At 44.5% G+C, this 25,536-nt stretch overlaps 1 protein-coding gene across 12 annotated transcripts in view; it reads left to right on the forward strand.

Annotated features, from left to right (window-relative positions):
- Positions 1-25,536, forward strand: part of LOC142778263 (uncharacterized) — a 48,155-nt gene that overhangs the window by 19,041 nt on the left and 3,578 nt on the right. Inside the window, exons 8-24 of one of the 12 annotated variants that reach the window (XM_075882042.1) lie at positions 1,357-1,401; positions 2,646-2,681; positions 2,865-2,915; positions 3,407-3,454; positions 3,991-4,038; positions 4,121-4,162; positions 6,040-6,072; positions 6,156-6,185; positions 6,376-6,423; positions 6,516-6,548; positions 6,743-6,769; positions 9,222-9,344; positions 15,379-15,501; positions 17,883-17,915; positions 21,610-21,642; positions 22,954-23,073; positions 24,450-24,615. In XM_075882042.1, coding sequence (XP_075738157.1) covers positions 1,357-1,401; positions 2,646-2,681; positions 2,865-2,915; positions 3,407-3,454; positions 3,991-4,038; positions 4,121-4,162; positions 6,040-6,072; positions 6,156-6,185; positions 6,376-6,423; positions 6,516-6,548; positions 6,743-6,769; positions 9,222-9,344; positions 15,379-15,501; positions 17,883-17,915; positions 21,610-21,642; positions 22,954-23,073; positions 24,450-24,615 — 1,039 coding nt within the window. Of the gene's footprint in view, positions 1-1,356; positions 1,402-2,645; positions 2,682-2,864; positions 2,916-3,406; positions 3,455-3,990; positions 4,039-4,120; positions 4,163-6,039; positions 6,073-6,155; positions 6,186-6,375; positions 6,424-6,515; positions 6,549-6,742; positions 6,770-9,221; positions 9,345-15,378; positions 15,502-17,882; positions 17,916-21,609; positions 21,643-22,953; positions 23,074-24,420; positions 24,616-25,536 lie in introns of those variants that run through there. The other 11 variants (XM_075882050.1, XR_012888376.1, XM_075882043.1 and 8 more) reach the window with 11 other exon arrangements.

The following is a 25,536-nucleotide window of genomic DNA, read 5'->3' on the forward strand; positions in this document are numbered from 1 at the left end:
CTCTGGCAGCCTGTGATATGAAACCATGGGCCGTGCATAATTTGTTTTTAATAATCGCCTCTGTTTCACATTGAAACTGAATCAGTCATATCTGAGGAAGGCAAGGATGATGCCTGCTTCAGTGCGTTTCCTCCCGGAAGGCTGAATGCATGCGCGTACGCACACGCACGCACGCACGCACACACACGCACGCACACGCGCACACGCACACGCACGCACGCACACGCACACACACACACACACACACACACACAGAGAGAGAGAGAGAGAGAGAGAGAGAGAGAGAGAGAGCGAAACTTGAACGTCTTCAATGTCATCTGATAATCTGACTTCATTGCTTTAGCCAAAGATCATGTTTTAGGAACGGTGAAGTCTTAAACTTTGCGTGCCTGGTGTTTTCGCTAGCACAAAAAAATGCCGACGTATCCACGAAGTGAATGATGATGAGTGGGCGAAGCTCCGGAGGTGAACCTGGTAAACCATGAATTCTCCGTACATTTTGCCCACTCAATCATCATTCACTTCGTGGATATGGCGGCACATTTTTAATCATCATCGAGCGTTGGTGTTCGAATTAAAAAGCTCCGGAAGGATTCATTGGTAAACCGTGAATCTTCCGTGTAATTCGCGCAGTCGATCATAGTGTAAATACGTAAGAAACACTGTGTGTGTATATACACAAATCAGCTTTTGTTTGTTTTTAGACGATGAATGGCTTGCGATGTCCCGTCAATATGACGGCTTTATGGTCTGCGAAATGCAGGGAGAGCGGTTCCTGCATGGGTTTCAGTGGACGATTTGTAAATACTAGGTCTATGCATGTTCCTAGAATCGTGGTAGGCTTCATATGGCCAAACGATATACATCTGAGTGCATATCTAGAAGCCATATGTAGGATAAGCCAATTATTGTCTATGATATCCACGTTGAAGTCTCCAAGTAGTACAAATGGGCCATTCTTGTATTCTATTTTATAAGAGCACCGAGCCTCTTTCATCATCAACTACAATTACCGCCATCTAGTTTATAACATCTTGCATCTTTTTATCATCAGCTACAAGTACCGCCATGTAGTGAACACTCTAAGAACCAAACGAGAGGTGGCTACATACAGGGGACGCACAACCCACGCCTTAAGGAGCTTCGCCCCTAAAAGTTGCTTACGGTATGAAAGGAAACCAGCTTTCACGGATCTCTTGCACAAGTGATTGACAAGCGCACCGCAGTTCTGAGGGTGGAGTGTGTAATTGTTGTCAGGCTGTGACCAACTGAAGGTGTGATTGACAAGGTGGCATTGCGCCCCCCTCAGCGTCCACGCTGTCAGCTAACCCTCGTGCCTTCATTCTTCTACCGCAGCCAGTTCGTCGCGCACCAACCAACTGGCCAGCCTACGCCGTCGAAGTAAGCCCTGTTCACCTCCACCTCATTTTTGATGCGCCTAATGCTCGCCACTCGGTGGGACCCTTATCGCACGCTGGCAACGCTGGCAGCTGGCTATAAGGACCCACCACCCCCTTGCCTGGCTTCCTTCTTTCTCCCGCATGCACTAGAGAGACTATTGTAAGGTGAAAAGTAAGCTTAGGAGTGCTTATGCTTGGCTCGCACTGCGTGGCTTATCTCGAAGGATTTCTCTCAAAAATATTCAAGGATTACAGTCTTCTAAATTTGAACGCGAGACACAACTCGGCAATTTCGTAGGCCTCTGCGTCGCGTTCGTGTCTTCGTGGTTGTTTGCTGTGCAGACTTTTCTGGAAAGAAGTTATTCGACGACTCGAAACTATGAAATTGAGCGTAGAGTGGGAGTGCATGTGTGGATACATCGATGGGTGACAGAGATAGCAGCTAAATTTCCATGAATCGATAGAAATGATTGAGCTGCGGGACTGACGCTGGCTATTGTAATTATTTAGGGCATAGAAAGATCTTATCAATCATCCGGATGACGTGAGAGTGATATTAATCAGAAGAGGGCGAGTTGGTGCACCTCGATCTTAAACGAATAATAGAGAGACAAAAACAAGGACAGAAAAAAGAGACAAACTGCAGCGCTGTAGTTTGTCTTTTCTTTCCCGTTCCTGTTTTTGTCGTGCTATTATTCGTTTAAGATGGAAGTGATCTTAACGTTGTATTCCACTGGTGCTTAATGTCGATAACATTTTTGTCATGCATGTGTCATTTATGATACAAGCGCGTCTGTATCTGATGGAGTGTACGACATGTGGTTGGTAGAAAGTATTGACACCTTTACTTCATTGTATGTGGTAACTGTCTCGTTGCTACGCTTGGATTTAGAAGGCCCGAGCTCCCAGGAAAATCTCAGAACTTGAAGCACTAAGATGATTGATTGATATGTGGGGTTTAACGTCCCAAAACCACTATATGAAGCACTAAGATGGCTTTTGATTTGGAATGCCAAGTAAATGAGCGAAAAAAAAAAAAGACTAGTAGTTAGGCTGTGTAGAATGAGTACATTAAATACATATTATCATGTTCAGACTTTACGACTGTCGGACGTAAGTGAGTGTGAAAATGCGCATGATGTGAGAAGTAGTTACGCTAATATTATTTTTAAATTTTTTAAAGCGAAGATAAACTTGAGATAACAATTTGCTCCTATTAACGTAGTGCTATGCTGGACCTTTCAGATGGTCAAACTCACCGAAGGCGATATTTCATTATCGGTAAGAGTGAATAATGCTGATAGGCATATCTTTACTGTTGCAGTTCACTGCCTTGAATGTGGTTTATTGTTAATTCGCTGAAAGTGTAGTTATTGAGGCGCATCATTGCTGACTGCAGCATTTTGCATTTCCGATACGCTATGCACAGCTGATATGCAGAACATCTTATCTTTCCCTTCGCAGACGATAAAGGAAACAACCTGCATTTCCGCAGTTCTGGCGGTTTCGTACCTGGTAAGGCATTTCGACTAATATCACAAACCTCGTTCTCGCTCATCACTGCAATCAAAAGGTGCATAATATTTGATATGTGTGCTAATAGTTGCTTGTATTTCACAGATTAAAATCGCCGCTACTCATTGAAACACCCATAAACAATAATTATCGTTCACCTCGATGGAACAGTCTCTGGGGTGCTCGACTGCTGAAGCGAAAGTCGAGGGTTCGATGCCTGCCATGGCGGTTGCATTTCGTTGGAGGCGAAATGGTAGAGCCACTTGTACTGCGCAAATTCAGTGCGCGTTAAAGAACACCGTATGATCGAAATTTCCGGAGCCCTCCACTACGGCGTCTCTCACAATCATATCGTGGTTTCGGGACATAAAAGTCCAGATATGGTTATTACGATTATTATTAGACAATGATTATCCTATCAATGGGAAGCGCGTTCTTGAATGTGCTCACTTAGGCTAACTATTACTATTACGGATATTGTTTATTTCCAGGCGATAAAGGAAGCATGCCTTTACGCAATGCGGTCAATTCCATACCTGGTAATGTATTTACCACGTCGCAAACATTACATAAGACTTTAGACGATCGAGTGTTACATAACGTGGAACTTCGATATCACCTTTCTGAAGAGGCTGGTCGGCCACTTCAGCCGGCATTGTTTAGCGAAGATATGAAGAGGCAAAGGCCGTAACGATGCCACACATTGTCGCACATCGTGCTAGGCTTTTGTACTGTAATTTAATCATGAACAGAAGCTATTTAGCTAAGGCGAGGATACAACTATGAATGATGTCGGCGTCTACAGCCGCGACTTCAACCGCTCAATAGATAAGTGTCATTGGCAATGTAATAGGACTTCGTCGTGAAACGTTTTATCTTCACGTTATGTTTTTTTAATGGTACAAAGCATTTTCATCTGACAAGAACTACTCAAAGTGGTATCGGACTCAATAGGCTTTTCGCTTGATTCGTAGCCACGCTGTTTACTAAGCCCGGAATATATATATAGTAGTGAACAATTCAATATTCGGGGTAAATGTGTTTCCTGAGCAAGCAGTTGTCGTTGTGCTTGCAGTACAAAACTCGCCGGTGTTTATTCCGGTAAACAAAGGACCCAGCTCAGGTTAGTACATCAATAGACGCACGCAGACACTTCACCTCCGTTCAGCTGATGACCGCCTGACCTTTGCGCGCTCTGCTCGCAGGAAAGACTGGTGAGCCATCCGAACCGGTGGAATACGAGGACGGTGAGTGTCGGCATTCCCTATACTTGTTCGAAAAGACATCTTTTGTGACCTCTCAAAGCGTGCACTGATAATCTGCCTCATATACTGGCAGTGCAGACCGGAGCCTATAGTTTTGTGTATTTTTGCTGCCCTACTGTAGTAACAGTATGTAATTACACAGCGTACTATAAAGAAGGCTGTTATTTAGGGATTCCAGCATGCTGGTGCAACCTAATTGCTTTCCTTTCCGCACAGCTTGCCATAATATATAATTGTGTATATGCACTAATCACTATATGTCGAAAAACATGAGGCAGGCGAGGCTTTCCCACATTTTGGCATGCTAGGGAAGCATCGGATACGAACTAATTCGGTGCTCTTATACTTACAAAACCGAAAGCCTACGTTTGCATGGCACGGCCAGCACGCTTGCCCATTTCCGAACGGTTGCCCATGGTGATTACAGCTTTGATGGAGAGGCGTCCGGCTTTTGCTACCATCGTGCGAGACGTCGGTCATGATTGATTGGGAGTACAACGTAAATAAATAGGTTAATAAATAAATAAATGAATGAATGAATAAATAAATTCACCTTGCCAAGAAACTTCCAGAGAACGCGCATGAGCAACAATCTGAAAACTTGGGTTCTGATGGCTGTTTATCCGCAGAGGACGGGGCTGTTTATTTAGAGGAGCCATAGCCCGAACTGAGGCTACCTCCAGGGCCTTTATCAAGCTTCAACGGGGCCCGAATTTCAGTGCTTGTTTCAGTGTTCGCTTAACGTGTTGTACTGTCATTCACCGACTTACCTGCAGCGCCGTCTGCAGCGCTACCTGTACGACAACCGATTAACGACCCCAAAGTTTCAGATTTCTCAGGAGATCAAAATGACGTGAACACGGCGTGCTCTGCAGCCCAAGTTTCCGGCAGTAGATTTGCAAGGCTTCCCCTCCTTATAACCTTGAAGAAAAATTACCTCTCAAAACATCGGCTCAAATGGCATTCCGTGTTCAGTGATTCGTCTCGTTAGGCCCCCATATTTCTCGGATGGTTGCGTATATAGCGTTAGCCGTTGTAGGATAGATGATACGCATACGACTGAATTAAGCAACACGTGAAGACCTAAGATCTGTTAACAAGTTATTTCAGTATAACATAAGTATAATGTTTTATAAGTTACCTAATTCCTAACTCTCCTTTGAATATATTGAATGTAGCTCGCTCAAGAATACTAACCCCACCAGGTTTACTTCCAATCATAATTACTTGCTACCACACGTTCGCACTAACTATACGGTAAAAAACCATCTATATTCTATACCATTCATCTTTGGAATAATTTGCCGTTTGAACTGAAATCTTCGCCCTCGTTTTCACTTTTCAAAACATAAATAAAATCTTTCCTTTTAACTCCTGATTGATCACCTTGGTTATGATGTATAATTTTTTCCACTTGTCTTGATTTACTTTATGTAGTTATTTATGTTTCCTGAGTAAAACTTTCATTGCCTCTTTCAATTTTTGTGAGTTTTTCTGTTTTTATTTGGTGTTACTTCTGTGTGTAGTATTTTTCTTTCCATTTCATTGCTCTTTTTATAGTTCTTTCGCATTGTGACTTTCGTTTTATTGTAATATTTCATTTTTTCAAGTGTTTCATGTTGCTGCTTGTTTAGCCTTGTACGAGTTTCTTATTATCACCTGCTAATCTTCTGCCGATTGTTTTCAATTCACTTCTGCTGTAGTTTTTAACTGAGGGTCCCGTTTTCAGTATTTATACTTTGGGACGCTCATCTATATGTGTTATGTAATCGATGCTTCATAACTAATAAAAACATAAACTGAACTGAAAGCGATTCATCACCGCCGGTATGGCGCCTAACACGTTCCCGTTCGTGCAGTGGACGACGAGAAGTTCCACGAAGAGGAGGCCGGTGAGTGTTTGTCGGGTGGTGCCGCTATTGGCACTCTCCTCCCTTTCACCATCCTTGTTGCGTCGCGTTGCGTCTTTCGACAGACAGCGCGCTGCACTCTGACGGCAAGAAGGGTAAGTATTGGGACGAATTCGTTTCACTCAGCCCCGTACGAGCAGCGCCACGTACAGTATCCGTTATTTGGTGGACTCTGTCATTACGCATTTATCCCTTCAAACTGAGCGGGCCCTTCGGCAGCGTCTAGTCTTTTTTTTAGCTTTGCCCTTTTCCCTTTCTCCCCCCCCCCCTTTTTTTTTCGCGCAGGTCATCCCCGCGTAGTAGACGGCAACGCCGAAGAAGACGACATCTCGGGTAATGCGGGGCATCTGCGGTGACCGTGTGCTTGTTTGTTAGTTTGAGTCGAGAACGTTCAAAGAAACGCTGTCGCTGCCTTTCTGTTTCAGATTACCACGTGGGCGAGAAAGAAAAGAAGCAAGGCAAGCATACACTGATTGCTTTTGAGTGTCTGCAGTGTAAGCAAAAGAGAAGCAAATAAATAAACCAGGAAACAAAGACGAGTCCTTCGTGGTAGCAAACCTCGCAATGGTATACGCTACCGCTCTGGTGAAAGTTTGTTAATGTTTCTTTGTTGAAATTAAGTATTGTTTTCTTTTCTTTGTTTATCTTACAGAGCCGCCCAAATTCAAGACCGCCACATGTAAGTTTTAACGCTTTAAAGTCGCGGGTGTGGATATTTCTATTTCTTGGTTTAAACGTCTGACTCGTCACTGGTATAATTGCAGGCTTTAGCTCGTCAGTGGCGCGTTTTCTGGCTATAGGCTTTATTTGTTACTTGAGAGGTAAACTTTCAATATCTCATTTTTCTGGAATGCAAAAAAAAGTGAATGCAATACAAAGATGCTCAGCGCGCCGTGGAAATATGATGCTGAGAGACGTGCTTCCCATTTGCCCTAAAGGTGAAGGGGTGCATGGGGGGGGGGGGGATCAAATTGCATTAAAGTGGGGCCCGCCAAATCAATCTCACGTTGCCCACATATATGAATAAGTTTTAAACGAACAGAATTTGAGAATTTTGTTTTGTACAGAGTATTAAAATGAGATTCATGTCCACTGCCTATATAAAAAAAATGATCTGAACTTTGCACACTTTACTGCTTGGGTTTGCTGGTAGGTTTTACTTTTAAAAAAGAAGGGTGTAACAGAAGGCACGTATCTTTTTTCTTACTAATCTATCTTGATGGAATATTTTTGTGGTGATTTTTTGCGCCAATAATTTCATTTCTCCGATGTGTCTAATGGAGCAAGCGCTTTCGACATTTTCTTTAATCGATAATGTATCCTCGCCATGGTAGTCTAGTGGCTAAGGTACTCGGCTGCTGACTCGTCGTTCGCGGGATCAAATCCCGGCTGCAGCGGCTGCATTTCCAATGGAGCATCAAGGACCGTGCACCCAACTCTGAGCACACGGTCCTCTATAGCATTTCCGATGGAGGCAGAAATGCTGTAGGCCCGCGTGCTCAGAGTTGGGCGCACGTCAAAATACCCCTGGTGGTCAAAATTTCCGGAGCGCTCCACTACGGCGTCTCTTATAATCATATGGTGGTTTTGGGACGTTAAACCCCACATAATATTCATCAATCTATAATGATTGCGTCTCCGGAAACAGCTTCTAACGGCGCGCGCATATTAACGTGTGCTATAAACACGCAAGTGGCTCGCAATTACTACAATTTTATGCCTAATTTTATGTTTGAACCATCATGTCATTCAGTAACTGTTTGATTGCTTGAAAATGAAACATTGTTAAGCTAGGTGTTCTTCACACATCCCTGCGCCAGAATTTATATTAAGCTTGTTGTTTCATAAAACACTATGCTGTCATGAACCACGCGTAAGACTCTGTAATAAAGCCCGCTCCATTCCTTAGGGCTCGTTCACATCGACGACCATTATTAAGAGCTTACGTGGTCAAATAGTTGCAAAAGTGCGCTTTGGTAAAGAAGCACTGTATTAGGGTATGTCGCGAGACTGCGGTCACAACACTTGTATGTTTGCTGAAATATGACGCCTGATCGCTTCACGAGGCAATGGCGGTGAGAGACGACGTGAACGGCGTATACTGTCTGTGTAAAGATAAGCAGTACATAACATTGCCCACCATTAGCCGCAAGCTATAGTCACCACTGGCAACAGTCTTCTATCATTCGCCACTGCGAATTGGCCCTAATACATCCATGAACTACATTACTCGACATGCTCTTTGCTATCATATTTTCTTGCCATTTGGAAGCACGTCAACTGTTTGCAAAAGAAGAAAAGAACATAGAAAGGCCTAGGAGTAGGTAGCGCAAATGTATGGACTAATGAAATGCTTTGCTTAAATAGTGCGCGAGCTTCCTATCTTCTGTGTGATTTTTCGCACTTTACAAACAAAGATATGTTTATGTGCATTTGTTTAACAATACCCCGTTCTCTCACACTCCTTCCGAGTGTGTGACAGTGCTGCCGAGAAATGCAGTGCTTTTTGCGACATATTTAGCCTTGCCCGTGCTGTTCTCGGAAAGACGGTTCCGACTCTAGCTATCGAGAAATTGATCCCTCTAAGCACTCAAGGAAGTATATTTCAGAGTAGGAGGAGATCACTTAGTATACTTACATATCAACAGCACCACGCACAGAAACACGCAGCTGTCGAGCACTTAGAAAGGAAAGAAAAAAAAACAATGCCGAGACTCCACATGTGCAGCTCAGACCTAATACATATGCGATTCCCGGATGTGATTTCCAGGAACGCGTCGTTAGGTATACATCTCCCTAATCGAGACGCATCGCGGGTAAGTGGCTCGCCCCGCCAGACCCAGGTGATGCAAAAGTTGGCTTGCAAGCTGCGCCCCCGATAAGTTTTGAAACAGTTGCGTCATGTACGCGATACCATGTACCGGGGCAAAAGAAAGTGTGCGTGCTTCTGCTAAGTGAGTTCGTGCCATTGAGCCAGCTAGACGAGAGTCGGTAGTGGCTTGTCTATACTGGCGATCCTGGCTGCATCTTTGTTTCTTATCTAAACGAGGGTCGGGGGGCGTGTCGAAGATTGCGAGCAAATGGCTTCCGAGTAACACCGTACCGTTCTGTCCCCGTTGGTGACGACGCAGACCGGCCCGAACCGTGCAAGCCGGATCAATTTCGCTGCCTGGACAATGGCGAGTGCATCCCCATGAAGTGGAAGTGCGACGGCAACGAGGACTGCTCCGACGGCTCGGACGAGAAGAAATGCAGTAAGCGTTATCGGCTCCGGGTCACGGCTGTCGATCGTGCACCCGCAGCTTGAGTGGATGTGCCTGCCTGTATACAGTGCACTCTCGTAGTGTGGCGCGTCTTGATGGTTTCATGCTTGCGTCTTCTCTCGTGGATGGTTTCGTGCGTCTTCTCTCGTGGATGGTTTCGTGCGTCTTCTCTCGTGGATGGTTTCGTGCTTGCGTCTTCTCTCGTGCGTAAGAGTGGCGAGCACGTGCTTCTCTCGTGGTTGTCCGTGGACGGACGCTGGTCGCAGTGACGTGTCCGGATTAGGGAGTTTTAGAATAGCGCACCGTGAGCCCTTGTGGTGCGGTCGCTGCCGCTGCGCATGCGTCATAACGTGAGTCGGCGTTCGCGGACCGCACGCTAAAAATCCAAAATTGCGTGCGGTGATGGCGGCCCGCATGTGGCCCGCAAGCGCTGGTTTCTACGGTGTCGCTGCGATCGTGCGTTGCGGATCGCAGTAAGGCAAACGCTATTCTAAATCCTATATGGCGGCCGCTACGCCCGCAAAGCCCGCAGCGCTTGCAAACGGTATTCTAAAGCTTCCTATTGTTGGACTTTTAGTTGGGCGTACGTAACGAGCCTACGTATACGTGGCACGATCCGTTGCGTACGCTGCATGCGAAGTGCTCGACGGCACTTTTAGTTCACCGAATTTACCGTACCGAGACACGTTTGGTTCAACTAGACGTGTGTTCTTTGAAATAAAACAGCTTTTGGGTGCTTCTTAGCGCCCTCGTGCGGTAGCAGCGCAACGTCGTTCCTCGAAGTAAAACATACTCGGTTTAGGCTGGTTTTTGTTGCTCTCTACGTTCGACGCCATCGCTGCCGTCTTGCTATCTGGTTTCTATATCAACTGAGATATCGCGAGAGCGTCACGCCGCGTACGCGCCGCCTCATCACATTTACGCACGCCGCATTTTTTTTTTTCGGGCGTACGCGCACGTCTCTGGAATCGATGCGTTACGTACTGCACATGCACAGTTCTCTCCCGTGGCAGTGCTACGTACGTGGGCTCGTTACATACGCCCAACTAAAATCGAGTGTTTTAGTACTGCGGAATGGTGCTACGTACGCATCACGCAAGCGCCTTGCGTTACGTGGCGTCGTTTGCCACTAATCGGTTTTTAGTACGCCGTAGTACCCGCGTACGTAACGAGCGTGAAGCGTGTTGCGCCATCTGGTAGATCAAAATAGAATCACGTGTTGTTGACAGCCAATGTGAGCCAATCCAAGTGTTATAGCCAGATTATGGCCATATTTTAAGCCACAGAGCCGGTCGGTGCTTGCCTTCGATGCCGCCATTTTGCAAAACGAAGTCTCGCGCTGTCGCGAACTTGTTCGAGAGCGGCGCGATCAGCTCATACGTACGCACGCACGCATCTCATGCGTGCGTACGTAGCGGCTGCGTACGTAACGCGATACGTGCGCGTTGCGGTCTGCGCATGCGCACTACGCAGAACATGGCGTCCTTACGTACGCAACGCCGCCGCGTACGCAGGGTACGCAGTACTAAAGCTCTTTAATGTGTCTGTTGCCACAAGCACGGGCTGCAGGAGCTCGGCATTTATTGCGCGGAAATGTTCGGGCTCTCCGAAAGGATAGTAAAGCGAAGTATCAAGATGGCCGCCGCAATCGCTTTGAAGTGGTCGCAAAACGTGCGCGCATCTTATGTTCTGTACCCGAAAATCAAACAAACAAACATGAAAAGTTAGACGTAAAAGTAAAAAAAAAAACCTGGGCGAGGTAATAAAAATTTATTGTGTAAATTTTTCAATGCTCACAGAATGCACACAGTTAATGGAACGCTAAAGTGAAATAGCGAATCAGTTATCGTTTGTAAATGGTACCATGAAAGCTCTAATGTCGTTGATTCCATCGTGTAGGTTTATTATAGGAGGAGAAAATAAAGTTCTAAAATTAACTGTATATCGCGCTGAAATCTCGCTACGTTACGTCACGAGATTTCTCGACGAAACTTTTCGAAACTTGGTATGTCAGCTCTATGGCCCCGTCAAATGACAATTTGCTCGTTTTTATTGATTGGTAATGACCTAGGATGGTGTCGACGTTGTGAAAATCTATGACGTCGCAGAAACTAGTGCTCAACTTACAAGGTATAGCTTCGCCGCCTGAATTTTATTTTTGCCTGTTTTTTTCGCTTGCCCAGCGTCTTCTGGCAACAAGGGTGGATGTTTCGGTATTGAGAAGTAATTTACTTATGGTGAAAAAAATAATTGCCTTCCTTTTTAAGTGTCATATTAAAGAAAGTGCTTGTTTGTCTTAATTTTCACGTCTTTGTGGAATGCGCGCTGAATACGTTTCATAATCAAGCTAACGGTGATTATTGAGCTTCTGGCCCTGCCGTGGTGGTCTAGTGGCTAAGGTACTCGGCTTCTGACCCGCAGGTTGCGGGTTTGAATCCCGGCTGCGGCTGCTGCATTTCCGATGGAGGCGGAAATGTTGTAGGCCCGTGTGCTCAGATTTGGGCGCACGTTAAAGAACCCCAGGTGGTCGAAATTTCCGGAGCCCTCCACTACGGCGTCTCTCATAATCATATGGTGGTTTTGGGACGTTAAACCCCACAAATCAATCAATCAATTATCGAGCTTCTGCGTACATAAACTGAGCACGACACACGTGATGTAAAAGTTGGCCTGCGAGCAGTGCCCGCGAAAAGTATCGAGAGTTGCGTCATGCACACGATACCACGGACCTGGGCAATAAAGTCTGCGTGCTTTTGCTGAGTGCGCTGATGCCATCGAATTAGACGAGAACACACACGCACGCACGCATACGCACATCATCGATAATATCTTGGCATTCCAGTTTACAGTGACGTCATTGCCTAAGATGTGTGGCAACAGTGACATTGAGGGCATATTCATATAATTCCGTTACGTTTCATACTCAGATTTGGGTGCACGTTAAAGAACCCCAGGTGGTCGAAATTTACGGAGCCCTCCGCTACGGCGTCTCTCACATTCAAATAGTGGTTTTGGGACGTTAAACCCCACAAATCAATCAATCCGTTACGTTTCAATTCATTGAAGCTACCACGTTAGATACGGAAATGGAAAACTTACTTTCAAGGCAACTGGATGGATGGATCGATATGGCTGTACCCTTTAGATCGGGCGGGGGCTAATGTCACCAAGCTGTAACTAGTTAAGATCGAAGGCGCCCCCTGTTGCTGCCATAGACGTTAAATTCGCGTTATGAATACGCGTACTTAACATTCAGCTTTTCTTGAGGCAATCTGTACGATGTTATTATAATGCGAGTTAGTGCTACTGTATCCTAACTGCGACGATGTAAAGGAGGCCTACGAAGCAACACGTCCCAGCTTAAGCACCACATTCTGCCTTCGACATGCTGCGTGGTGAAAACGCACAACATACGCTGGAGTACGTGTTTAGGTTAGGTTATCGGTCAGTTGGGATATCCGGTCGATCAGTTGAAATGGCAAGGCAATAAAATATCTTACTAGCTTTGAAATTACTCTGCCGCTTCGGATCTTTATACCCCGTATTTTTATACAACACTTTTGATTCCTTAATATCATTTGTTTGATTAGTTCACATGGAAATAATACAGGCGTGGCATTTCGTAGCTCCACGGAAGTCGACAAAAATTATGGAGGCAGAGTGGCTGCAGAAATGAACGAGGCAGATGGGTAGCGTTATTCTTGCAGTTAGATGTTCACTGCGTTTTTTTTTAGAAGGCCCGAAAAGTTCCTCCTTATTCAAAAGAATTTGAGCCTAAATGACGCCGATCAGATAATCCTGGCGGATGCGTTGTCCTCACTGAGTGAGCCGTAGCGACCAACTCTCGAAGCTGTAGAGTGTGCGAAATAAACATGAAAAAAAAAAGACTATTTGTCTTTCTGAGCTTATTGGCTCGATTTTACTTCGAAGCAACTTCACAACTGATATTCACCGGCAAAAAAAAAGAAAAAAAGAAAGAGGAACACGGAAAACTTACACGGGGAAATCCAGACTGTAATCTGTTCAGTGACCACTGGTCGGAGGAATTGATCGGCTTGCTGTTCGCAGAAGATTTCATTCCGGCGGTGACAAAGTGTGCAAGAGAGGTTTTTGTTCTGCGAACGGACGTAAAAAAAAAGGGGGGGGGGGCGAACGAAATGGAACGACTTTGTGATGTGGGGCGTAGTGCATGAATCGCTTTGTTCGGCGTGGATCGAAACTCTTAAACGTTTGTGCTCCTGCATACGCGCCCGATTTTTAATCTCCAGGAAAACTTTCTTGGCTAAGGTCGAGTGATTTTGACCTCTTTCGCCAGCTCGCTTCGGTCGTATTTGTCCGTATACTTGCGTTTTATGCGTTCTCGTGCCACGACACAAAACTTTCCGGGATCCTAAGTTAACTTCAGCATGTACTTCCCGTCCGTATAGTCTGCACTTTCAATCAGAAACAAAATCAAACTTCACCTAACCACTTATTCGAGGTTGTGTGCATTTTTTTCAAAACCATGCCAATTTCTGGTCACATTACTGCCGAGAACAACTCTAAACTATTTGGTGAAGTTTCCTTGCAACAGAAAAGTGACATACCTACTTCTGCGCATACCTCGCTTTGTCGCATAGCAAGTTCAGTGTTTGTTCGTCGCCGTGCACGGTCATTGCGTGCCCACGAAAGCAGGTTGAGCCTGCATGTTTCATGGCCGCATTTGCCGCACTTAAAATATCACGTATGCGAAATGCTCAACAGCACCCGAGAGAACTTATTTGACCTATTTTATTGACTCAAATATGCGCAGCTTCCTGAAATTTCAGTTAAATCTTAGCGAAAGTACGAAAGAGTTCCTCATCTTGTTTTGAATCTATAAGTGTAAACTCCAATTAATCGTTACTATAGTTAGCTTTGTTAGTTTGATGGGGTTGATCAGTGGCCCCCAGAAACGCACTGAAACACGCGAAATACCTGTATAAAAGGCGCAAGAGCCTGCAATACGCCCTAACCGTTTACTGTGTAGTAACTACATATGTTTTGAGCATGTACTAGGGGTACAGGACTCGTGACGCATGCAATGACCAAATGAAAGCTGCATGTGAGTATATTATCAGTGGGCAATGGTGGTAATGCTATGCGAAGTTAGTAACTCGCAGTTTTCAAATAAACAAAAACGAAACGAAAACAAAAATCGAGTTCGTGTTTCACTGTCGCGTAATGACGTTGTAGGTGACAATGCTCAAAATAAATACAAGGAACATTAAAAGAACTTCTCGCTTCTTCCATCGTTTCCTGCCCCTTCATTATTATTTGAATCTTGAAAATTTGCGAAGCAGTGGTATAACAGATCTGACTAGTTTACCGTAGTAAAGAGAAGGGTCATGCAAAAAAAAAAAAAAACTGCGTGAGCATTGTTAACCACAGTATTGTTCCAGCACTTTGCATGGTAAAATAGAAACAACTGATGGCTATTTGCAAATAGATAAAGAGCAGGGTTATGCGAAAAACTGCGTGAGCATTGTTAACCACAGTATTGTTCCAGCACTTTGCATGGTAAAATAGAAAGCACTGATGGCTATTTGCAAATAGATTCGGTTCGAACCGATTCTAGAACTGAATAACAAAAGCCCGTTAAAGCAACGCAAACTTCCGTGTGTCCTTGATGAAACCAGTGTGAACCCGGTCGGCGAATTCGACGTCACGCAAAATAAAGCATAAAACAACCACTCACAATTATATTGAGTGAATACTACAGTGCTCAGCACGCGCGGTCCACCTTGTTTGTTCGCTAAACAATTACTCCCTTTCCGGTGGGCCGAGCGAATGTCGCCATGCGAAGTTCATCGCTTTCCTCGAGAGAGTTGAACGCTTCAATAAATCACCGGACTTTCCTGGCGCAATAGATCCTTTCCGTGAGCTGCTGGACAGGGCGAGCCAATAAGTTTGGAGGACAAGCGTCTTAACGAGCACACGAGCGCATTCACGGCTGCTCGTTTCCTCTTCTAATCAGCGAATTCCTTGCTCGTGTACATTTGCGCAGAGAAAGTGTGTGAGCCGGCGGAGTTTTACGCGACCTGCGGAGACGGCGTGACGTGCATTCCGAAGACGTCGGTCTGCGACGGCCTGGCCGATTGTCCCGACAGATTCGACGAGTCCAACTGTTGTGAGTACACGAGTTGGGCACACGTACAACACTAACGAGATTCGAGGGGATTTAGCGCAACTATCTAAGTGACGCTAACGTTTCTCGATGGACGGGTTTGAATCGTATATAGTAGAAAACAACCGGGGTCGCAGTCACAAGGCCTCTATTTCATAAATATGACATTCTAATGTAGCTGAACTGAGAACGAGACACGTCAATTATTACGAAACCACGAGAAAGGAAAGGGGACAGAGTGCCACTAACGACTGCTTTATTTTCAGAAAAAAAAAAAAACATACGTATGTATCTCTCTCAGCTCATGCGCACTGAACATGTTTGCACCAACTGCGATAAGTTAACGAATGTTCATTGAACTATTTCCCAGATTTATACAATACTGTGGAACTGTCGGTAATCATACTTTTTGCCGGCACAGAATGCTTCTATCGGTTATTTGATGGTAATCACTTGCAGTTTTTAGACTTGAATATTGAGTTCTGTACTGATCGGTTCACGTCTTGAATCCACCTTCAGGGAGTAGTGTATACATAGGATGCAGTCCAGTTTCGATGGCGAATTGGTCACGCTGGCGTCAGCTGGGTCCCCTAATTTGTTGGTGACTGGTGTCAACGAAGGCCTGTCGCAAGCCGGAATCATGAGAAGGGATCCTAGTGATGTAACTAAGGTTACTCGTGGCGAGTTCAAACGGGTGGCCGTGCCGTATGAACAAAAGTTGCCGCACAACCTTAAGAAGGTTGCGAGCTGACATGCAGGCATGGCGTTCTGCTCGTCTTTGAGCTCCCATAAAGCTAGGAGAGCTTTTTTAAAGAGAAAAAAAAAATAGATAAGTAAGAGGATGGGAAACTCAACATGAGCTATTGTACAGAACTTGTCCCGGCAGGTGATATACAAGATTCCTCTCACATGCGGCTGTTGCCACATAGAACAAACTTTTCAATGTTTATATGAGATGCGTCAAGGAGTATGAATGAAGCCTTTAGAAAATTAAAGAGGGCACAAATTTGCCTGAGGATTTTAGGAACTTCCTTTCAAACTTTTCTGGACTACGCTTTTCTGACGTGTGGGTAAACGAAAAAAGAAGTAAACATAAAACAGTCAGCTAAAAGGTGGAAGCATTCTGTATCGGCAAGAGAAGGAACATGTACGTTAGTGGCAATTCCATAGCATTGTACAAACCTCGTTGAACATGCTTTACCTTATCGCAATTGATTCCAACATGTTTTCTGGGCAGGCGCTGTGGAAGATATATACAGTGGGAATCACGCTCGTCTAGGGAGACCAGTCGACCACCTAACCGCTTTTTTTTTTTTGCAAGTATACGCAGAGATCAATGCTGTAACAATACCAACGTAGCCACAGCACATGCTAGGTTCTTGTGCTATAATTAAAGCACGAACGCTAGCTTGTAGCTAATGCGATGCGACTGCTGCGGACGTTGAAGTAGACCACATCCGGGCGCTCGGTGGCTCAAGGCAAGTGTGATTCCGATTTTAAGTGTTTTTCTGCCGATAAAGCAGTTGTTAGTGGAGCACTATCCCGCGTTCTTTCTCGCGATTGTGTACGCTTGTGCCTCAAAGCAAATGTGAACGTACACCATGCAGGGACGTAGGCAGAAAGTTTTTTTTCAAGTTGGGGGAAGGGGGGGGGGGGTACCACCTTGATCTGCAGTGAGAGCTGGGCAGGCAAAGAAGGTTGAGTATCGTGTTTTCCCTATATGCCATGAGGGAAAAAATCAGTGGGAAGGGGGGGGGGGCACGATCTCGATTTACTACTCCTTGGCTACGCCCCTGACACCGAGTCACACAACAAGCTTTTTCCCTAGAACGATAGAACAATGGAATTCACTGCCGGGTGAGATTAGGAGTGCATCGATAAATCAATTCCTGCCTTCTCTTAGAAGTCGTATCTAACCAATAGTTCCTTGCTTTGTTCTGTTAATATGTACGCCCCGCAGTGCCCATTCATTGGATGTTTATTTTTATACTGAATGGAATTGTCATGTATATTGTATTTTGTTCGTGTGTTCCCGGAAGTGGTACTTTTGTAATTCACTGCTCTGTTTTTTTTTCACCCACTCCTGCTTACTCCCTTAATGGGCTGCAGTATGTGAATAAAAAAAAGTCGTTTTAAACGAAAATCATCTGCATAGCCCTAGCGAGAAGAGGCGTATCCAGAACTTTTTCGAAAGGGGGGGGGGGAATCAACGTACTTTTTTGCCTGTTTGCCTCACGCATGTGGTGCATATGCAAAATTGAAAGAAAAAAAATTGTGGTGATGAGGGTTTCAAGACCTCTCCCTGCCTGGTTGCATTCAGTGCTAGTGAGTAGTGACAATATGTTAATGCCCGTTTCTTTTCTTTCTCTTCTTCTGTTTTTCAGCTAATGGCGTCACCGCGAAAATCAATTCCTTGAGTAAGCATTACAGTGAACGTCTGTTATCGCCAGAAACAAAAAATACGAGGACATACTTATTAATACGTAGAACAATGAAAATAGTTTGGAGTTTCCAGCCGATATTGTTTGTTAATCTGAATGAAATGCGATCAACTTGGGTCAAAGAGCTGAAAAGGGCAATCGTGTAGGATAGCTAGCTCTGCTCACTCGACAGGTTCACCTTTTTTAGACAGCAGACGTCATCATTGAGTATGACTACTTCCCGCTACTGGCTTACTTATACGATACTTGCGTGTGTTAAATACATATTAAATACTTCTATGGCCTTTTTGACACTTTTGCGCATGAATATAACTTTTAAAACTTGACATCATCTTCAAGCCGTAATAATTCTGTCCATGGCTTTAGATACGTGGAATTTATTCACAGTGTCTTCTGAATTTGAGTGTTTATTACTGGTATGATAGAAAAAAAAATCTGCCGAAAAACTTTAGTGTAAGTTGGTGCTTTGTTTTTGTTGTATACATACTGGCTTCCGGTGCACGAAATTCAGATAATGGGAAGGGGACAGAATTCACACAGACAGTTGAAGAGGTTAATATGAGACAGCTAGCTTGTGTTGATCGGCCAGGCCAATAGATGACCGTCTGACTTCTCGCTGTCTGTGTCGTTGTTTTCACGGTGGAAATTCGGTGCCACAAAGAAGTATGCATAGCAAGCCAGCAATCCTTGTTTTCACGCAGCAGTTCAACAGTATCTGCGACACTTCGGTCGTCTTGACTGGCTTTATTGGTTTAGTATCAAAGAAAAGAGGAAGAATATGCGCACTTAAATGATAGTGTCTCGAAAAAAATAGCACGACTAGCCTAAACAATGCCGGTGTAAGGACCGAGGGGCTTTCTTTAATCCCGTTTCGGGAGCGGTCTGAACACTGTCACTCAAAATAAGCAGAAAAAAGAATAGATGCAATATACCGCGCAGTGCTAATCCGATAAACTTTGCGGCGATGTTGTAAGCGACTCTAAAAGCCTTCCGCATTACAATGCTACAGCAAGTGGCCCATTTCTTTAGATGATCCTGTTACAGGTTTTTTTTTAGACTGAGAGCTTGCGAAAAATGGGTATTTTTTTTTTGTTAGCTGTAAAAGCGTATCTGTACTAGGCATTTTCATACCAGTGGGGCAAAAAAAAAAAGTGCAAAAAAAGGAAGGGGGTCCTTAGACAGTGCGAGGAAACCTAAAGTGCGCCGTCTGACTTGTGTTTACTTCGATGCTAATATGGCCGCACACGCTCGCACGTCGGAAATCGGCTTATGCGATCGTGCATCGGCTGTTGTTACGGTAAGCCTAATTGTAGCGAGGATTTAGCGCTTGTCACATTCATTCTGCGCAAGCGCTGGGCCTGGAACACAACTATTGGCCGAGATCCTTTCCATGTGCACCGTTCAGTGCGAGACGCCCAAATCAGTGCCACCGCCTATATATCCCACCGAGCCACTCACTACCAGTAACCCCCAGACGTCTCTATCCTGGGTCACGAGGCGAACCCGTGGGTCACCTTTAGCTGGGTCGCAAAAGTGTTACCTGCCGTGGTGGGCCATGGACCGGTGGGATCTCGGCTGGAATCAGTTGTTCAGTTGCTCAGAAACTTGGCCTGGGAGTGTTTACAAGTTTTTTTTAGTTCACGGTAAATGTGGGGTCAGCGGATACGAATGGTAATGCATAATCGGGTGAAGCATGCACACTAAAATGGACGTTCTTTTATACAAATACTTCGACAATATTATCTCTTACTGTCAACGAATGAACCCATTAGCCCCCACAGTAATACAGTGGTTACGGTATTCGGCTACTGAACCGAAAGTCGTGGTTTCTGTCATTTGACGGAGAAAGAATGCCAGAGACCCATGTGCTTTGGTGTAAGTGTGCGTTTGAAAGCCCCAATCGTCCGAAAATTTCGGGAGCCCTCCAATACGACGTTTCTCGTGATCATATAGTGGATCTGGTGCATCAAGCCCCAGCAGCTTCTATTGCTATTATTATAAATGAATGAATACACAGTAATCGGAAGAGGAAACCATCAAAAAATCAGACGAAGACAGTGAAGAACAACCACACTTAACAAGCGCTTCTCCAGTGTGGTTTCTCTTCTTCGCCATCTTTGTGTGGTTTTTAACAGGTTTTTTTATTCATATTAGTATGAACCAACTCGCTTGGAAAGGTGTGCGTTACTGAGTGAATGCATGTTATAGCTAACACGCGCTATTGACGAACGTGTTCACGTTCTAAACCTTTGTGGCAGACCATGCGCCTTACACGAAGCTAGTTTCTCTTCCGCTGCAGTTTAAGCTGGTTGTTTATAAAGTATCTGCTGACCACAAGATTGGCTTGTGAAGATGTACCATTTTTCAACGAGCGTGATTTTTGGGAAGCATCTCCCATTGTCATTTTGTTCACGTTGTGACCGGGTACCCAGCCAACAATTAATAACTGGAAGCTGGGCCGGTGACCAACCTGAAGTGATGTCCCCAGTGCCACTCTTGGCACCACCCGATGTTGAGCGGGTGCATGCGGGTGATGCTAAGAAAAATCTCAGAAATATGCGCGTTCGTCACTAATTACGGATTTACATCACAGTGGAAGCTCACAATATCTTTTTTTTTTTTTTGAAATCGTACCTCGTCTCGCCGTTTAAAGAGTCTCAAAATCACTCCGATTTCAAAGTGTATTTTTATTTCTCTTGTCCATATGCATGCAATGCGCTTCATTGAGCCACTACCTCTTCTTCGCTTCTTGAGTCAAGCGTCGAACCTACGAGATTAAGCTGTTTTCGTTCACTTGGTGTTATCATAGCTTGCCCAGTGGGAAACGCACAAAATAGAGTGAATCAGCTGATTGCGCATGACAGTCACGCGAGACAAAGTAGTACGGACATGCGACTACATTGCGACTCGGAGTAAAAAGAAATTAGCAATCGATATTTCTCGTATATGGGCCAATCCAGATCTCGTAACACCCCGTGAAGAGACTGCTGGCGTCTTGAATCGTGCCAGAAAGACGGGATATCATTATAGGACGAAGCTGTTCGGGGAACCCTTAAGGGACCCCTAACCCTAACCGAGTTCAAAGGCAAGACAGTAATTTCTTCTTCGCCTTCACTGCCTTTCTTACAAGCGCTTTTCCCTCCATGCCACTTATTTATCATAAAGCACGTGCTATGTCAACAGTAAGTGCTGAGCCAGTCAGGCTTGCGCGCTTTCTGACTGCGCCATCGCAGAAGACGAAGTGAAGTCACTTTATCGAGCACCATAGTCGTACGGGACAAAAAATAACGGGTGCGTGACTGCATGACAAAGTAGGGTGAGGGACATTTCACAACTGATGTATCTCGTATATGAATCAATGGAGAGCTTCTTTCACACTGACGTTTCGCGAGCAAGCTGCTGGCGTCACGAATTGTGCCGCAAGGAAGGGAGAAAACAAGAGGGAATAACACGTGTGTGTTTAGTATTTTTAGAGGCTGTTTAGAGGCCCCTTAAGGAGGTACGGCCCGATTTTTATTCATTTAGTCATTTTATGCGTGTTGTCAACTCTTCCGAACTAGGTTAATAAAAAAGTGCGAAAAACGACAACAAATAAAAAAAGGGTGCGGCGTGCTGAAACGGGCCTACACATCACTACATTATTTGCTTTTTTTTAAATTTTTAACTGCAGAGGGCCTATCCGTTCCCGAAGAGGACCGGCTGAGTAAGTGCCACCTTTCGCAATCTGCAGTGACTCATACAAGTGCTAGAATGACTCATACAAACGCTAGAATGTTGCAGGCCCGTGTGCTCAGATTTTGGTGCACGTAAATGAACCCCAGGTGGTCGAAATTTCCGAAGCCCTCCACTACGGCGTCTCTCATAATCATGTTAGCTTTGGGACGTTAAACCCCACATATCAATCAATCAGTTTTATGCAACCATAGTAGCCCACCCTATATCTGATATTTTAAGAGCCGAAAGATGTGAAGGTCACGCACAGTTTACGGAACAGTGCGCAGAAGTATGCGCTCTTTTGAGCTGGGTAGAAAGTACAAGAACCGATTATATAAGCGACGACTCGAGATAGCATGCACTGCAAACCAATCTGAACGCAGAAACTTCACTCGAAGTGTGAAAGCAGTGCAGAAGTGAAATGCACGTAGAGCCAATAAAAAGTGCAAACAATTAATTTTGATAAACTGCCAGTGCAATACCTTGTTTCATAACTCCATTTAAGTTACCCTACTCTTATTCTTTAAATTATAACTATTAAAATGCTTGAAGACGTGACCCCGCATGTCAATTACAAACGACAAGAATGTTATTTGTTCGTTCTACAAGATGTCTATTTCAGTGTTTAAAAGTGCGCTTCAGTTAACATGACTTTTTGCCAGCTTTTAATGCTTTTTATGCAAAGCCACTTCAATGTCGGCGTAGTTGGAGAAGTAGAATGTATATAGAAATAAAAAAATGATTGCCTTGGATGATTTGACTATTTATTGAGCTGTTTAAGTTTACCTTACAAGCCCTAAGAGGCATTGCGCAAGGGGGTAATGCGATTAATAGGTAAATAATGCACATTAAGGAATAAAGGGGGTACAGAAATCTGAACTAAAGAAGAAAACACCACAAAACAAGAAAACAAAAGGGCTACAGTAACGTGTGAGGTATTCGAAATCAACATTTGGATTATATATAAGAAAACAAACTGAAGAGGGAAGAAAAAATACAAATTGAATCGCAACAGCCTATTATCTACAATAAAATCTGACGAAATAAAATATGAACAGTGTAACTAAAAAACGATGAAGATTTAAGTTTTAAACCTTATGGAACTGTTTTGTCATTATTTTTGTGCGGGGCGAGACAATCATACGTTATCTGCAATGCATGTTTAGAAAGTTGGTGAACTGGTTAAGCAAAAAAAAAGAAAAAAAAAACACTTCTCGTAGCACTGATGGCTATAACACGAAGTAATTTTTTGTGCGTATTTATATTTCGCGTGTTTATATGCGTTTCGCACTTTTCACAGAATTCCCTGACTGCCCCGTGGACTACTTCAAATGCAAAACAAACGGGAAATGCATCATGAACATTTTAGTGTGCGACGACGAGGACGACTGCAACGATGGATCGGACGAAAAAAATTGCAGTGAGAGTCGCGCGGTCTTTTTTATTTGCGAATTAAGAAAAACTAACGAATTGTCAAGTTGTTCCACTATGTACATACAGTTTTCAAGCACAATTTGTCATTGTAATACTTGGCCACGCGAAAGATATATCGCAACAAAAGAAAGCGCAACAACAGAGTGCCTGTATCCGTGTGTCCTGTTTAGTCGCGCAACTCACGATGATTTCTATGTCGAAAGGACGAGGACGAAAGAACACGGTGCACAGCCGAAGTTCTGAACTGTGTTCTTTCGTCCTCGTCCTTTTGTTGCGTTGTGTTTCCTCAGCTATATATGTATCGGCTCGGCCAACCTAAAGTATGGTTGGCATTGTCTGGCCGTTTTCGCTACCATTATGGTCCCGTTATGTAAGCAGCCACAAAGTAAACACTTCCAGAGATTTGATTTCATGTGACTTATTATTGGATGAATTTGTGTCCAAGTAAAGCTACAGAAAAGCTCAGCGAGTGATAGCCGTGACGCACTCGTCGGGACAGCGGTGACAGAGTCTTCGAAAATAGACACGAACGTTACATGTATCAACAACTAAACTTCATTGCTACTTATAAGCCTTCACTTGTCATTATTACCGAATATATGACGCTCGTTTACAGCTACCCATTCAAAGCCGGTTGCGCCATTAATGAATTTTTGAATTTTGATTAGACGAGACAATGTTGATGTAACACTGGCGACAATAATCTCTATACACATTGCGCGTGAATTAAAGGGTTAACTGACAAACGCACGTTTGTTGTTCGGAGCCATAACTCCCTTTGTATTGGAAAGCACCTTTGTGGAAGAAAAATTTGTTTTGGTCTGGTGGTCGAACCTATAGGACCCACGTTTTTCCGGGACGATCGCTCCGCAGAACGAGATGGTTATGGGTTCGATCCCCGGATCAGTACTAACGAACTGGGATCTCATGAAGTGCATCATTACGCAGTATTGCCTCATCTCTCCCTGCACGTTGTGTATTGTGCATCAATACGTGTTATTATTGGGAAGATAGTCAATAACAGTCAACAGTTGCGAATAGAGTTAGCAATATGGGCCTGTGTATTTTATTTAGGTTCTCTTTATAAATCCAAATGTTAGTTTTTGCTCAGAAAATTGCGATGATAAAAGTTCTTTTCAAAGTGGCTGAGCTTTAAGTTATAGTAGATTGTGTTACGAGAAACACAGGCAGATGCCATCGCAGAGAAGCAATGAGACAGTATACCTTTAATCCATTTTACTAATTGCTCCTTAGTGTTCCTTTGGCACGTGAGCCTTTATTTCTCTTGCTATAAGCCTTTTCCTGTCCCTCCACGTGCCTTGCACTGTCGCAGTGAAGCAGTGTCCGTTGACCCACTTCCAGTGCGAGTCGGACAAGACGTGCATCAAGCGAATATTTCATTGCGACGGCGACGCCGACTGCGAGGACGCGTCGGACGAGAGGAACTGTCCCGTTGGCGGCCCTGGCGGAAGAGGCCACTGAGGGATCCGCCGCCACAAATATGGCGCTACAGAGAGCCACTATTCGAGTACGTGTCCAGCGCGGCTCAATCTGAGCGGGAAAGATACGTCACCATATACAGGGCGTTCAGGCCAACTGCTACACAAGCATAAAAACATTTCTCATAGAAAGTTTCTGTAAGAGTGGCTATAATTAACGCCAATTATGTCATTTTTGTTAATTACCCAGCTTGACTTATTCGAAGTTATTTTAGCATAGATGCGAAACTTTAGGACGTTTGGTAACAAGTGCTACTGAACAGTATTGAGCCAACATGAGACGCCTAACGCGTATTTCTTTGTTTGACAGTGAAGGCTGTTACGAGATCACAACAAGTGTCGCCGTGTGGCGCCGTAGTTCTCCGCCGCTGCCACCGGTGTCCATACCCAATATTGATGAAATGAAAAAAAAAAAAACTCAGTAAATTGAAAGCACCAAGCGCACATCGGGATATGAGCCCGGGTTTCCTGTATGCCAGTCCAGCGTTCTACCGCATAGCCACGCCATTGCTTGAAACTCCACTGCAAACTTACCTTAGGATGGCTTGATGTCGGGAAATGGATCACGTTAGTATGAGTAATAAAGCGTTTTAAAACAGCAGAGGGACAAACAGGCGTAAAACAATGCGAATTTCATAACGAGTGGGTCTTCCGAAGTCCATAACAAAAGCTTGTTCTTGATCACCCGTTAACGGTGGCGCATACCCACGGTGGGAGACTGTGCCGATTACAAAAGCTTCCGGCATAATTCTTCGTCGTCGTTGGCCTCAGCAGAAAAAGAAAAGTTGCACAATATCCCTTGCAAGTGAGCAGCAGGTACCACGCTTCTGCGAAAAAATGACGAAGGATGGCATAGCGAATTCCCGCCTACTACACAATGATCGACGGCATATATATAGTGGGTACCTTGCAAATGTGCTTACAGCAGCAACCCGAAGAGTGTTTCAAAC

The sequence above is a fragment of the Rhipicephalus microplus genome, chromosome 2 (assembly GCF_043290135.1).
Source record: "Rhipicephalus microplus isolate Deutch F79 chromosome 2, USDA_Rmic, whole genome shotgun sequence".
Lineage (NCBI taxonomy): Eukaryota > Metazoa > Arthropoda > Arachnida > Ixodida > Ixodidae > Rhipicephalus > Rhipicephalus microplus.